The sequence below is a fragment of the Cheilinus undulatus genome, linkage group 4, assembly GCF_018320785.1.
Source record: "Cheilinus undulatus linkage group 4, ASM1832078v1, whole genome shotgun sequence".
NCBI classification, from domain to species: Eukaryota; Metazoa; Chordata; class Actinopteri; order Labriformes; family Labridae; genus Cheilinus; species Cheilinus undulatus.
The window spans coordinates 48,722,888-48,736,886 of record NC_054868.1 but is presented as its reverse complement, the minus strand read 5'-3'; the positions used below and the strand labels follow the sequence as shown (position 1 = coordinate 48,736,886).

The window sequence follows — 13,999 nt, the reverse complement described above, 5'->3', positions numbered from 1 at the left end:
CATTAACAACAAATAAAAAACATAACACACTTTTTTTGAAATTAAGTTCACATTTTTTGTTACTATAAATAACCTGATTACATGTTAACTAGGGCTGTCCAAATAGTTTGAAAATGTCATTGTAATTAATCACGAAAGTTCTGTAGTTAATCGTGATTAATCACATTCTTTTTTTTTTAATCACATTTTTAAATTTCACTAATTTATATTTTGTCTTTTTTCCACTGCCTTAAACTAAGGATAATAGTCTTCCTTTTGGATTCAGACCTGCTTTTGTCGGCTGATTGAAGATTATAACACGAATTTATCCGTGGAAAATTGAACTTTTAATACAGGAAATTAGGGAACGTGAAAAGGGTAAATGTTTTATCATCATAACTACAATAAATGTAGTGAAAGTAAAACAAGTTCTCTCTTACTGTTACATTAAAGTTATTCGGTATGCCTTTATTTTGAGGTAAATGTTACAGTCCTCCTCTTCCACTGCAGCCGTTAAAGCGCATGCGCGGACCGTTGCCAACCTTCTGACACCGGTAGTGACGCGAAAAATGGCGTCCTCCGCTGCCCGGCTTGCATCACGCTGGCTATCAGCATCTGTTTCTTCCACTCATCGTAGCGGTCGTTTTTTAAGGTTCTCCGCCAGACATGCTGGAGTTTGTCCCGCGACGGAACCGCACACGAACCGGGGAGGGATAACAGTCAGTTTTAGCTCCTGGACACACGGGAATGTCGTGACATTGAGAGGACTGACAGGTGAGATAGCTAACTGTTAGCATAATATCTCAAAAGTTTCTTCTATCAGCAGTGCAGTGTCACTGTTCTTATCTCTGTCAGTAATGTAATCAAAGACCTGATGCTCAAGCTTGATCATCGATGATGTTGAAGTATAACGTAAAAGCGAGCTAAAGGCTTACACAGCCCTATGATGCTGCTTAGCTTTGGTTTATGTATGATGTAACAGCTCTTAGACTTTACTGTATGATAAACTCAGTAACATCATGATCCACACAGGCTTTACACAGCCAATGTATCAGATCTGTAAGTTTGTACACGTTCATGTTGTTCCTGCTGGGGTAATAGACTGTCAGCGGTCATTACAGACTAGAATATTTAATGTACAACAGTGGGGAATGTAGCTGTATGAGGTGACAAGCATATGTGAAAAAAGCTGCAAAGTTAAGTAATAACGCTCCAAAACACTCAAAACTTTTGTAAAGCAAGAAATATCCGCATCCATCTCACTCTTTGATGGGTTTTTGCTCGTCATACTATTTTCCAAGGGCAGCACTGGATGAATTAGTCATCCTAAACTGCAAGACAACATATCTTCTCTATCAAGCTTCTTTTTTCTAGGAATGTGTTATAATAGATTTAAATAAAATAAACTTCTTTTGTCTATTTCAAGGACACTAACTGATGCCTGAACTCTTTGTTTTAGTGAGACATGATAATGGATATTTTCCTACATCTGATATGCCAGTTTTAATTAATTCTAGACGATTTAATATTTAAATGTAGTTCACATCGAAAACATAATAACTAGAGGTTCAGTTCCTTGAAATGCACTTGAAAGTATAAGGAATGATGATAATAGAGAAGTGTTTTCTGCTGAAGTAGGACTGTTGCTCCAGCCTAAAACTTCACAAACTAATGTCTTCATATAACCATTTCTGACACTACTTATGAAAGGTCACATATTTTACCCCTTTAAGACAAGTTTAAATTGTTCTGAGAGGTCCTCAAAACATGCCTGTGAAGTTTGTTGCTGAAAAAACACTCCAGTATTAGATTTTTGCTTGTCTTAAAAACTCCTCTGTGCTCAGAACGAGCTGTTCTGTGGCTTTAAATGTTAATGAGCTGTCTGACCCCGCCTCTGACTCCTCCTCTCTCAGGAAATGGCTTAATGGGTGTGGCTCTCCAGATCCAGGATCAGGAGAGGAGGGCAGAACTTTCTTCAAAGCGGGGACAGCCAGTTGAACCTAGGGGGTGGGGCTAACTCCCCACATGACATCATGAGCTTGGCTTGGAATTTTCTCATTCTTGGACAGGCCAGGGGCACATATTTTTCCTAGAAAAGCCAGAAAAGTGTATTTTGCATAATATGTGACCTTTAATTGCCAAAAGAAAATACAATCCTCAAACTTGATATGTGTTTTTGAACTAAATTTCAAACTATTCTTGAATGTGCACGACTGTATTCAGTGATACCTCAGCCACCTTCAGGTGTGGGTGGGGTCTCTGGTTTCTGGCACCTGTACTCCGGGGATCATGGCCTGAAAAGTTGGAGAACCCCTGCCTTAGGCCATGCTTAGTCATATTCACCCCTTTCTCACCCTAAAGGTGTGGACTTAATTTTTTCAACAGAGTATTTTCCCATGCCTCTGGTAATATGCAAAGACATCCAGAGCACGACAGGGGTTGTGCCAATCCTCCCTCTCGTGATGGTACCCTCAGGCAGCTTAATTGCCACATCTCTGTCTTATTTTAGCCCCATTTTTTTGCCTGTAGAGTACTGTAGAAACATTTTTATTAATTCTGTAATGGCTAGAATTAATTTATAAGTATTGATATTTAGGCATATTGGACACTGGGAAAAACAATATTGTGGCTCAATAAGATCAAATAAGTTACATATTGTTGTGTAGTGTAAATACACCCTATCAAACTTATAAAAATGTGATAGTGTTCTTGTAGAATGTTTTCTTGGTAAATTAAGTTTCAGCTGAAGTTTGCTGACAAGATTAAAATCAGGACACCAGATGGAAGTTTTCCTTTTCTTCATGGACTTAATATGCAAAGTTGAGTGTGACTGCAAAAATGTTGAATCTTTTCAACGACATTCTGCCATGATGACTGCTTTCTTCCTTATGCACAAAATTTTTTTGAATATAGCATTTTATTTAGCAAGAGAAACTGAGATAAATAAATCCTCTTTTGATCCTTCTCTGCAGGTACAAGATGTCCATGTTGCCATACCAGCCGCTCTTTTCACACCAGCAACCATTTAGCAAACAAAGAGGACTTCTATCAAGTGTTGGGAATCTCCCGCTCTGCCTCACAGAAAGACATTAAAAAAGCTTATTACCAGGTTAGAGTCACTCGTCCTGTTTTACCCTCGTGGGAAAATACCTGCAGGGTTTTAACATTTAAATACCTCAAATGTTAGACATTTAAACATGTTCACTTACTTGTGTTTTTTAAAGGTTAACATTCAATGCTTTCACTCCTTGTTGTCCTCTAGTTAGCAAAAAAGTATCACCCAGATACTAACCCAGATGACCCAGAAGCCAAAGAGAAGTTTGCAAAGCTGGCTGAAGCCTATGAGGTACTAAACCAGTAAATAAAAGATAATTTAGCTCTCAAACCACTGATGTAAACATGTAGTGTTTTTGATAATTTATGAAATGTAGCTCTTAAATTACTTATTCTGGTCTAGAATGTAATTTAAAAATTTCCCGGCTTTGTTGTTTCTGTGTGAAGGTGCTGAGTGACGAAGTGAAAAGGAAGCAGTATGATACATATGGAGCAGCAGGATTTGACCCAAACCGGGCCGGGCAAAGCCAGCAGCAGTACTACAGGGCAGGGGGGACGAGTATCAACCCAGAGGAGCTCTTCAGGAAGATCTTTGGAGAGTTTTCTGGAGGAATGGGATTTGGAGACTTCAACAACATGTTTGAGCAAAGACCCGAGGTCAGAACTCCAGTCCCATTCATTTTTTGATATTAAACATTAAACTTTTATTTTTAATTCAGCTTTTTAAACTTTTTATACTTAGTTTTATGAACATGTTAGACACTGAGGTGTGAATCAAATTTAGTCATAATAATAGATATACATTTTCTGTTTGTTTTTTCCCACAGTATGTGATGGAGCTAACATTTTCAGAGGCTGCAAAAGGTGCAAACAAGGAGCTAAATATAAACATTGATGACAACTGCCCTAGGTGTGATGGGAAGGGAAATGAGCCGGGCACCAAAGTGTCTCACTGCCACTATTGTAACGGCACTGGCATGGTGAGTCGCTGGTTGTCAGGTTTAAACTGTTATATAAACCTCTTAATTCTATATTTTTCCTCTACTTAATCTGTTGTTTTTGATTATTACTGTAAAGCTGTGAACATATTCCTTTCCTGTCCGCATCATTCCTGCAGGAATCAGTCAACACGGGTCCTTTCATGATGCGTACCACCTGCAGACGCTGTGGTGGTAAAGGATCGATAATAAACACGCCCTGTGCTCTGTGCCGAGGCTCAGGCCAGATGAAGAAGAGGCAGACGGTCACTGTACCTGTGCCTGCAGGTAGGTGTCCACCCTGGTGCCTTAAAAGTGACAGAAGTGGAATCATTCAACTTTGTATTAGTGATGCTGGTAACAAGTCTAAGTACTCCTAAGTACCCATACGATATTCAGTATCAGTTTACAGGATGAAGTTAGGAGCCATGTCTGCAGTTCAGTGGTATTTTAACATAAATGATGTTGGCAAAAGTAAACATTTGTACATTTTCTAGAGGAGAAATGGAGAAGACCTGATGAAAAATGGACATTCATTATATTTAGAAGCACTAAAATGGTACTGAGTATTCATTTATGTCCTCTGTATCAGGCAGGATGACAAATACTTCTTGGCAGAGTGATAATTTAATGAACTTTCTTCCAGGAGTGGAAAATGGTCAGACGGTCCGTATGCCGGTAGGAAATAAAGAAATCCTCATTACATTCAGGGTGAGTTTTTAAAGAAGTTATTTTACTGTAGCCATGTGATTGAGTTGTGTTGGAGTTTATTTAATTGTATCTTTGTCATCTCCACATAGGTCCAGAGAAGTCCAGTCTTCAGGCGTACTGGAGTGGACATCCATTCAGATGTGTTGATCTCTGTGGCTCAGGCCATCTTGGGGGGCACAGCCACAGCACAGGGTCTCTATGACACCATCAGTATCATGGTGAGTCAGGAGGGTCTAAACCTCAATGAAAATATACTCTCATCCATCACTTTATTAAGTAAAGTAAAATCTATTGAGTCGACACCATACACAGCTTTTGTCCTTTTGGGTGTCCATTTCCAACGACAGCTCTCCATTGCTGGAAAAAAAATCAAAAATCAAGAACCTCAATCACGTCCAGGTGCCCCCTTGATCAAAAATGTTGTTATTGTTAAGTGTTAATCAATGTGTAGATCCAACCAGTAACTAAAAACCTTGGGGGTTATTTTTTTGTCCTTTTTGTCTGTAGCTTTTAAATCCTGTGTTTTAAAGTCACCTGTGTTTCCAGATTCCTCCCAGCTGTCAGGCTGATCAGGTCATCAGACTTCACGGGAAAGGCATCCGGAGGATGAACAGCTACAGCTACGGCGATCACTATGTTCACATCAAGATCAGAGTGCCAAAGTAAGCTACTTAGTTAGCTTCTCTCCTCACTTTATATCTAACTGTTTTTGTAAATCCTGATAAGTCAGTCTTAGGAATAGAATTAAAAACATTACTTATCAATTTTGAATTTAAAAAAGGGGAATACCTTACAAGAAAATTTGTGTGATTCAACATGAAAAGTGTGGCTTTCCTATGTTACATAAACAGGTTGAATAATGTCTTGGTAATGTAAGGAGAAGACATATTTAAGATCCACTGATTGTAAAAAAAAAAAGAAGGGCCAATGTGCATGTTTGAAAATAACAATTTACTTTATTTCAAAACACTGTACATATTATAACTGCAATGATAAATGCACAGCTCAATAGCAGATACACGTGTTCAAACACAGGTGTACAACGTGTGTGTAAAGTATAACAGATGTGGTTGTTCCTCTTGGCAGTCATTTTAAACAGTGGCAGAGTTGTTAGAGGACCAAATCTGACCAAAACAATTTAAAAGAAGCCACAGAGTGAGTTAAGCGATTCTCATGTTGTCTTTATATTACTCTGCTCTTTTTGAGACTGTGTTTTAAAACTGTGTGTTATATTATGACTTAATGAATTAGGCCAGTTGAGTTTGGGGACAGCTGTGCTTAAGTGGGATTTAGTGAAACTAGCCCTGTTGTGTGTGACCTCAAGTTTTAAAATAAATTATTCTGATTCTCTTTCTGCACTGGTAACAGGCAATGTTTACATTGTGGTCAGTCTGAATTAGGGCTGGGAAATTAATCGCAAATTAGATTAAATCGCAGTGTGGCCTGCTGCAATTTTCAAATCGCAGAAGTTGCAATATTTCTTAAACTTGAAATATGTCAAAATACCAGTTCAATAAATCAATTTTTTTGCAGCGGCAGAGATTTTATCCACATTTTGCAAACATTCAAGTGTCCATTTTTTAAACAATGGGTTACAAAAATCCTCCTTTTGTGTTTTATGTATGTTTTTCTTAATCAAAATGAGTGACATAAAAATGATTATGCACTTGAACAAAGCAAATGACATCACATTTGCAGTTTAAGCAAAAATACTTGGCTCATTGTCCAGTGTTACCTCACAAGTCATACCCCAGCTGTGATCAGCTGGTAGCCAGCCTCACCTCCTCCACTCCAGCTGCCTCCTTTATAGCTTAAAGCTTGTTGCACCCCCATATTCAGATTCATGCTACTATATATGAATTGCTTTGTAAATAGTTCTTTGTTTTTAATACACATGGTTTTATTTATGTAATTATTTATTGCTTGAATTTGTTGAAAAATACACAAGATTAAACCAAGAATAATCACAAATTAAATCGCAATATTTGGGAAACAAAATCACAATTCGATTATTTTTGCAAATCGTTCAGCCCTGGTCTAAATTTGTAAATTGTGCTCCTGTTGTCTGGTTTCTGCAGGAAATTGACTCGTAAGCAGCGCTCTCTGATGATAAATTATGCTGAAGAGGAGACAGATGTTCAGGGGACAGTCAACGGTGTTGATCCCTCTAGAGGTGAGAGTTATTTCAACTGCACTGACACCAGTAAAATATGCAGACAAACAAGGAGACAAATATCTGGTCTCTGTTCAGTACTGCACTCAGTAGAAGCTCATATAGAGTATCTTTGTGTCCAGGAGGGGGCAGCAGTGCTTCAGGTTCTGGTGCGAAGAAGGAGGGACAGGACAAAGAGCAGCAGCAGGAAGAGGGAGGCTTCTTCTCCAAACTAAAGAAACTGTTCAGCTGACACTCTGCTAAACAGGTGGGAGCTTCAAATAGTCATGAAGTATGAAGACAAACGGTACATTCAACTGTGCTGTACGAATGGTAGAATCAGAACCATCACTACAGAAGTTTCTCAAGCCAGGTTATTATCAGAACAAAAAAGGATAGTAGAAAAAAAACAACTGCTGTTCATGATCCCAGAGGTTCTGTTCTACATTGTGTCTGCTATCTTTGGTGTTGTTTTGATTTTGAATTAAAAAAGAGTCTGTACTGTACAGTAGAATGAGGACTGAGGTTTATTTGAAGACTGTTTACGCAATAATGGTGTCCCTTTTTGTCTTTAAAATGTCAAATAAATTGTTAAAATAGTTTATTTCAATTAAGAAGGGTCTAAGACATTTCCTGAAAATGCTGTTTTTGTCAAATCAACAGCCCCAAACAAAAAGACGCCGCATTTATTATGATGTATGAGAAGGAAATGCTTCTATGAATGAGCTGTAGCTGGTGATTGTTTGACATTTCAGTATGAAAAACTGCTAAAACAAATCAATGAATAATCAAAAGAGTTGATAGTTGGTGTTCTTTGGATCAATAGGTGGATACTGCAATATTTATAGTGTTTCATTGTTGACAATATATATTTGTTTGTTGTATAGACATTTTACACCAAATATATTTACTACAATAACAGGGTTTGCTGTTATTTCATCCTCAATTGTACTATTTCATTTTAAAGAGTAACTAAATCTCCAATCTACTATATTTATAGCCATAAATCAGAGGTGTCCAAGTTATGGTCCAGGGGCCAAATATGGCCTGTGGTCCAATTTTGATTGGCCTGCAGCAAATTCTAGAAATAAAATAAAATGACCCACACTTGGACATGGGGCTTGTGCTTGACTGTATTGCACTGCATAGTTCAGCACAAGATGGTGCCATCATGCTAATTCTGTTAAACATCTCAACAAGAAGAACTTATTGATGTTTTTTGTGTCTAAACTGAGACAACACTCTACATGGTAAAAAATATTGGCAATCAAAAATAATATCTTATTTTTAACTGATGAATTTTGGCAGCAAATAGCAAGACCAATAATATTCTAGGAGCAGAGCCAGTGGCAGCTAGGGCCAAACAGTGCCCCCTGAAATCTGATCAGCATCCCCCGAAACCTGGAAATGATTGTCCAGTTGCCTTGTCAGCATTAAATCAAGTATTTAGCATTAGTTCAGGAAGGCCATGGAGTCGAGCTCTGCCCAGATCAGCTGATCTAGTGCAAGCCCTCATCAGCTGATGGCCAGCTGATTTGCTCTAAGCATGCTATTGGTCAACCACTCTCATGCTGCCTTATTTAAGCTGCTATTGCCTGGCCACGTTCTGCTGCTCTATCTGCAAGCTGCTCTTGCAACCCTCCTCCACCCCAGCTCCTCCCTCATTCTGCTTCTGACTTAATCAGTGTCAGTCATTGATGCCTGCTCTACTGTGGAGCTTTTGCTGCTTCTCTCCCTGCCTTAGGCTTTTCTTATCAGCATAGGAAGAGCAGGAATGTGTGCTGTGCCTGCTTGATACTTTCCATGTAGGCTCATTGAAGGGCAGGGGGATTCTAGAACGGCCACATTGCCAAACATAAATAACAGCAGTAACTGCTAATAAAGACATATGTAGCCGCAAATCGTGTGTTTCTTGACTGAACTAGCCATTTAGGCATACTCAGTCACTAGGAATGTCTTGCCATTATACTGGTTTTACAAACTTTCATACCTTGTCCTGTGGATATTAAAGTGGCCCCAACCTCCTTATATATTTCTGTATGTGGCTCTCAATGAAAAAGTTTGGACACCCCTGCTGTAAATATTGGCTATACAAGTTGGAGTGGATTTTTAGGCAGAATCAACTTGACAACTTAAACTTCAAAGTGTGTTCTAAGTACTAAAGTGTTAGATGTAGGAACTACATTTATATGCATGTATCTGTATCAATATAGGAACTGGCTAATTTTAATTTGTTAATATCAGCATATGGAAAACCTTTAAAAATCCACTGGTTCCAAAGGTATTTTCTTGTTATTTCAGGGTAGATTTACCTCAGCTGAAACTAGGGGGTTTAGTTACTCTTTAAAGAAAAGGTTTAGAAACCAGTGATAATCCTAGGAATATTTCAAATTAATTTAAACGCATATCATAACTGTGTTCAGTCGACGAGCCTAAGGCTAAGAACACATTGAGGAAACAGTCAAAAATTTAGCGCTATTTATTTCAGGCGAGATCAGAGAAAAAGCAGGTAAATGGTGCATAATGTAGCCTTTACTAGCAGTGCTAGCAATGCCAGCATTCAGTCCTCTTTGCAGGTTAATTCTTCATTCTTATGCTGAATGTTGTCACTCAGTGCTTCAGTTACATTTATGTGAGTATAACCTGACAGCCTTCGTACAACTTAACGCCCCTTTTCTAGATAAAAATAATGCCAAACCACACTGTTTCTATGAGATGGTATCGATGCTATCAGTTAGCTGTCATTTACCTTTTGGTTAAAGAGCATTATAGCAGAATGGCTGTAACCATTAACTGAAGCTATAGTAATCATCTAGCCAACTAATCGTGCACATTCCTTCTAGCAACACCATGTATAGAAATAGACGTGTGACTTTGATATGACACTGTGAAGAAGATATTTTAGGAAATGTTTGATTTCATAGAAATAGTTTTGAACTCTTCCTCAGTGTATTTTTTAAATTCTGGTCTCAGTCTAGGCCCCCCGGATAGAAATGCTTCAGTCATTTATCAAACATTTAAGCTGCTTTCTTCACCTTCCAGGTAGAAAACCACGCTAAACATGATGAAGGAGGAGACAAAATCCACTCTCCTGGCCTCCATGCTGTCTATCCAGCTCTGAGGATTAAGTAAAGAGGGCAAAGAGCGAGGCAGAGTGGTATTTGTGTTGACACAGTCACACACTGATGAAGCTGCGGTTAGCAAACGGGCCACGCAGACGCCATGTCCACCCACACACCCACCAGCCGGTCACTGCAGACAGGTGCTGAGGCAAGAAACTCAAGAACTGCTGAAGGAGGAAAAAGACGATGACTACAGAGGACGATTGTGGAATAAAGTGCAACACTCGCTGATTCAGGAGTGCAGTTTGTAACACTATTAAAAAGTAAAATGAGTCAGAAAAGACACAAATAAAAGGTGGAATTGAAGTTATGGTAAGAAGAAAGAATAACTAACCAATGATCTTGACAGCTTTTATTGTTCCACTGACATTTTATTTCTACTTCAATCTACGTTCTGTGCTGTTGCCATACAACTTGATTCAAAGAACACAAAGGAAAGATAGAATTATAAAACATAATAAGGGAGTTATTTGATTTTAAATACGTGTAACATCCTTTTCTATGACATGAATAAAAGTGATGTTTAATATTTAATCCAAAAATAAAATACGAAGGAAACAGATTTGAAAACGTCTCCATCTGACTCAGCTGAAGTTGATGTGGGCTGTGTATAAGTGGCAACAAAACATTGAAAATGAATAAATGATTTATGAAATAGCAAAGCAACGAAACATTTGGGAAGAGCTGACCTTCATTCATTTGGTTAAAGGTCTACTTAGAGTAGATTTTAAATCAAGGGTTGGCAACTGGCAACCCTATGGCCACATGCAGCCCTTCACAAAGCCCTCCCACGAAAACATGGAAAAAATGACATATTTACCAAATAATACATACCTGATAGGTGCTAAGAGCCCTGCAAGACATCAGTACATATAATTGGCTGTAATTGTCTCTGTGAAAGTTTTCTATTTCCTTCATTAAATGCATTTGTGAAAGAAGTAAATATGCAAGAAAAATCTGCTAAAATATCCAGAAACTACGATAGTAACTGCAGTGATAAAGTAGTTTTAATTAGATCATACACACAGACGGATATATTTAAAGTGTTTATTTCTTTTGGTTTTAATGATTATGGCTTACAGTTAATAAAACCCAAGAATTCAGTATCTCAGGTATTCAGTATTACAGCATAGCTTAAAACCAATAAAAAAAGCATTTTTACCACAGAAATGTGGACTCCTAGAAAGTGAACATGTGCGGCACTCAATACTTGACTGGGCTCCTTGTGCAGGAATTACTGCAACAATGCGGCGTTGCATGGAGGCGATCAGTCTGTGGCACTGCTGAGGTGTTATGAAGCCCAGGTTGCTCTGATACTGGCCTTTAGCTCTTCTGCATTGTTGGGTCTGATTTCTGTCATCTTCCTCTCCATAATAGAGATGTGAATCTTTAAGCACCTCACGATTCCATTTGATTCCGATTCTAATGCTCTAATTGATTTTTTTGGTTCGCAACACATTCCCTGTTTTTATGAAGAGGTGATTATTCCAGCATGTGCTCCAGTCTGCTGTGCATTCAGGGGCTATAAAGAATGGGTGTTATGTTTTAACACATGACTGTGTTAACTTGTGACTTTTCTGCTGAACATGGTAGTGGTTATCATAGTTAGAATATTGTTAACTCAGACTCATTCGTATAGTCACCAGTTAGCACAGTCACTCATTCACCCGTAACACCAGTCTTTGAAACAGACGACAGATCTTGTTTCCATTGTCTGTGCCAGTCTTAAGGAAGAGGATTAGGGCCACTAAAAATAAATTGAGATGAAAATTTAAAAAAAAAAAAAAAAAATCTAAAAAAAAGTCAAAATTCTGACCTTCATCTCAGAATTCCGATTTTTTTTCCTCACAAGTAAAAAAAATTGCAACTCAAATTTTTTCTTTTTCGGTGGCCCTATTCCTCCTCCGTAGCATTTACATCAGGTCAGGCTTCCTTTTACCTGGGGTTTTAGAATCCACAGTGAGTTTTTTCATTTGGGGAAACAGAGTCTTTGTGGAGTTATGACACTTGGTTGAAAAAAATCCCTTTTGTCCCTTTTGTTAAAGGAGATGACTCATATTGATTTTATATCTGGGCGTGGCTCATGGGGTCAGTGGCGCCCCCAAACAATATTTCAAAAAAATCATCCCCTGTACCACATTTAACTTTGGATTTTGAAATTTAGTGCACATATTCACCACAGCAGGACCTACAAAAAAGCCTATTGGACCCATACTGTCAAGTCAGCAGGAAATCAGCCATTTTAAATTTCTTCTACGAAACTGGAAAACAAAGCAATTTCCAGGGATCCTTCTAGAGCAGGGCTATTCAGTTACAAATACAACCGGGCCAGATTTTAAAATCAAGAAATGTAGCTGGGCCAGACATGTTTGGGCACCCAGTAAGCAGCTGGTAATGCCAAATTTGGAACCAATACAGATCAATTTGATGAAAAATATTCACTTCTTATTCATAGTCTCCCTTTTAAATTTGGCAACATGACAAAAGCACATAAAAAAGTGCATAAAACACAACAACAGAGCTGTATGTGAACATAACCTGAGGAAGTAGAAATGTTTTTTCACTTGAATGAAAATAAAATGATATTCTGTAGGTCATATCTTACCCAGCCATATCTTAAAGTGCATAAAGTCTAAATTTTCATAGTTGTAGCTACAGTTGAAAGGACATGTTTTATACTCGGTACCTTGGGGCCGCTTCTGTTAGTATTGCTAGCCATGCTTCAGAACAACGCAGTGCATTGTAGTTAGACTGTTGCTAGGCTACGTGGAGTGTTGCATTTATGGTCTGAAATTCTGTGGGAATTCATGAAAACTTTTGAAACAGATTGCCCTCTGCATCTCTGACAAGACAACAGGCTGGGCCACTTGGGGGTTGGTTCTGGGCTGCATGTGGACCCCGGGCCTCTAATTGAATAGGCCTGTTCTAGATTTAACTCTAAAGGGATTCTTCAGATCATACTTGAATTTGGTTTTCTCCTAGAAGACACTTTTGTGAAACAAAGTTACTGGGCTCGTGAACAAAACTCAAAGGGCGTGGCCATGGCAGCTCCTCAAACTTTGATAACCAACAGCACATAATGTGCTTCTGTCACAAAAATAGTTATATATTTTACAAGGTTGCCAAAATCTTTTTGCAAACTTGGTTTCTAGTGTTCTTAAATATTTACTTCTATTATGTCAAGCTCACAGATCTGCAACTAAAGCTGTTGCAGTGATGATGCATCATACACCATTGAACAGGAAGTAGTTTTTTTAAGGGCTTAAAATGTTGTAATGCCCTTAATATCGGTGGAAATGAAACCAGTCATGACTTTCCTAGGATCATTTGAGTTGTGTGATTGGGTGTAGCAAAATGGCGCAGTGGTGCCCCCTTCCTTTGTGAATTTGGCCCCCATGGCGTAGTCTACCTATGTTTGCAAAATATGGCAAATAAATGTTGCGTGGCTAGGGCTTCCAAAAATCTCGCCATCTACTGGTAGATCCATACAGTCAAACACGTCATAATTCAGTTGATAACTCCGTATTTACACTGGGAACTCTCCCTTCAAGTTCTGTGTTAAAGACATGATAGTTGAGAACTGTTCAACTTTTCTGTGACTGATAGACATCACCGCAGCGGCACATTTGTCCATGAGCACATCATGCACTGAACGCTGACATGCCACAGTGTGAGCGCCGTTCAGTGCTGCTTGCAGTCCAGTGTCAAGATGTTAAATTCTTTTGGAGTTTTCTTTGTTAGTGTAGCGATCTTATCGTAACTCTAATAAATCATAGGTGGGATGAAAGTCTACTCATGTCTGCACATCTTATCTGTCTGATGGGACTCTTTACTTAACTTTGAGTCAATTCCTGCAAATCTGCATGAAAATAAACGTTTATCAAGGCTGATGGGACTCTGATGGCATGCCTTTATCACTGCTGAAGAAGCATTACTGACAACATCAAGGTCATGTGGGTCTGACAAAGCGTCAAGATTTGTTATCAGGCCGTTTTAGTAATGTG

The 13,999-nt window shown here is 38.6% G+C and overlaps 1 protein-coding gene across 2 annotated transcripts; it reads left to right on the top strand.

The window, feature by feature from the left end:
• Nucleotides 1-543: 543 nt before the first annotated feature.
• Nucleotides 544-11,018, top strand: LOC121507917 (dnaJ homolog subfamily A member 3, mitochondrial-like). 2 transcript variants are annotated; one of them, XM_041784309.1, is made up of 12 exons: nucleotides 544-753; nucleotides 2,952-3,088; nucleotides 3,242-3,325; nucleotides 3,481-3,690; nucleotides 3,861-4,013; nucleotides 4,151-4,298; nucleotides 4,657-4,721; nucleotides 4,811-4,939; nucleotides 5,268-5,383; nucleotides 6,800-6,894; nucleotides 7,017-7,141; nucleotides 9,916-11,018. In XM_041784309.1, the coding sequence occupies exons 1-11, from the start codon at nucleotides 549-551 to the stop codon at nucleotides 7,124-7,126; spliced, it is 1,452 nt and encodes a 483-aa protein (XP_041640243.1). In that variant the 5' UTR covers nucleotides 544-548; the 3' UTR covers nucleotides 7,127-7,141; nucleotides 9,916-11,018. The 2 variants fall into 2 exon arrangements, with proteins under 2 accessions (XP_041640243.1, XP_041640244.1); XM_041784310.1 differs by lacking the exon at nucleotides 9,916-11,018 and having other exon boundaries at nucleotides 7,017-7,143.
• Nucleotides 11,019-13,999: the final 2,981 nt, after the last annotated feature.

Coding starts and splice junctions, on each gene's coding strand:
- LOC121507917 (XM_041784309.1), top strand. CDS start 549: ATGGCGTCCTCCGCTGCCCGGCTTGCATCACGCTGGCTATCAGCATCT. Junction 3,691..3,860: donor TGTTTGAGCAAAGACCCGAG/GTCAGAACTCCA, acceptor TTTTTCCCACAG/TATGTGATGGAGCTAACATT. Junction 4,014..4,150: donor ATTGTAACGGCACTGGCATG/GTGAGTCGCTGG, acceptor TCATTCCTGCAG/GAATCAGTCAACACGGGTCC.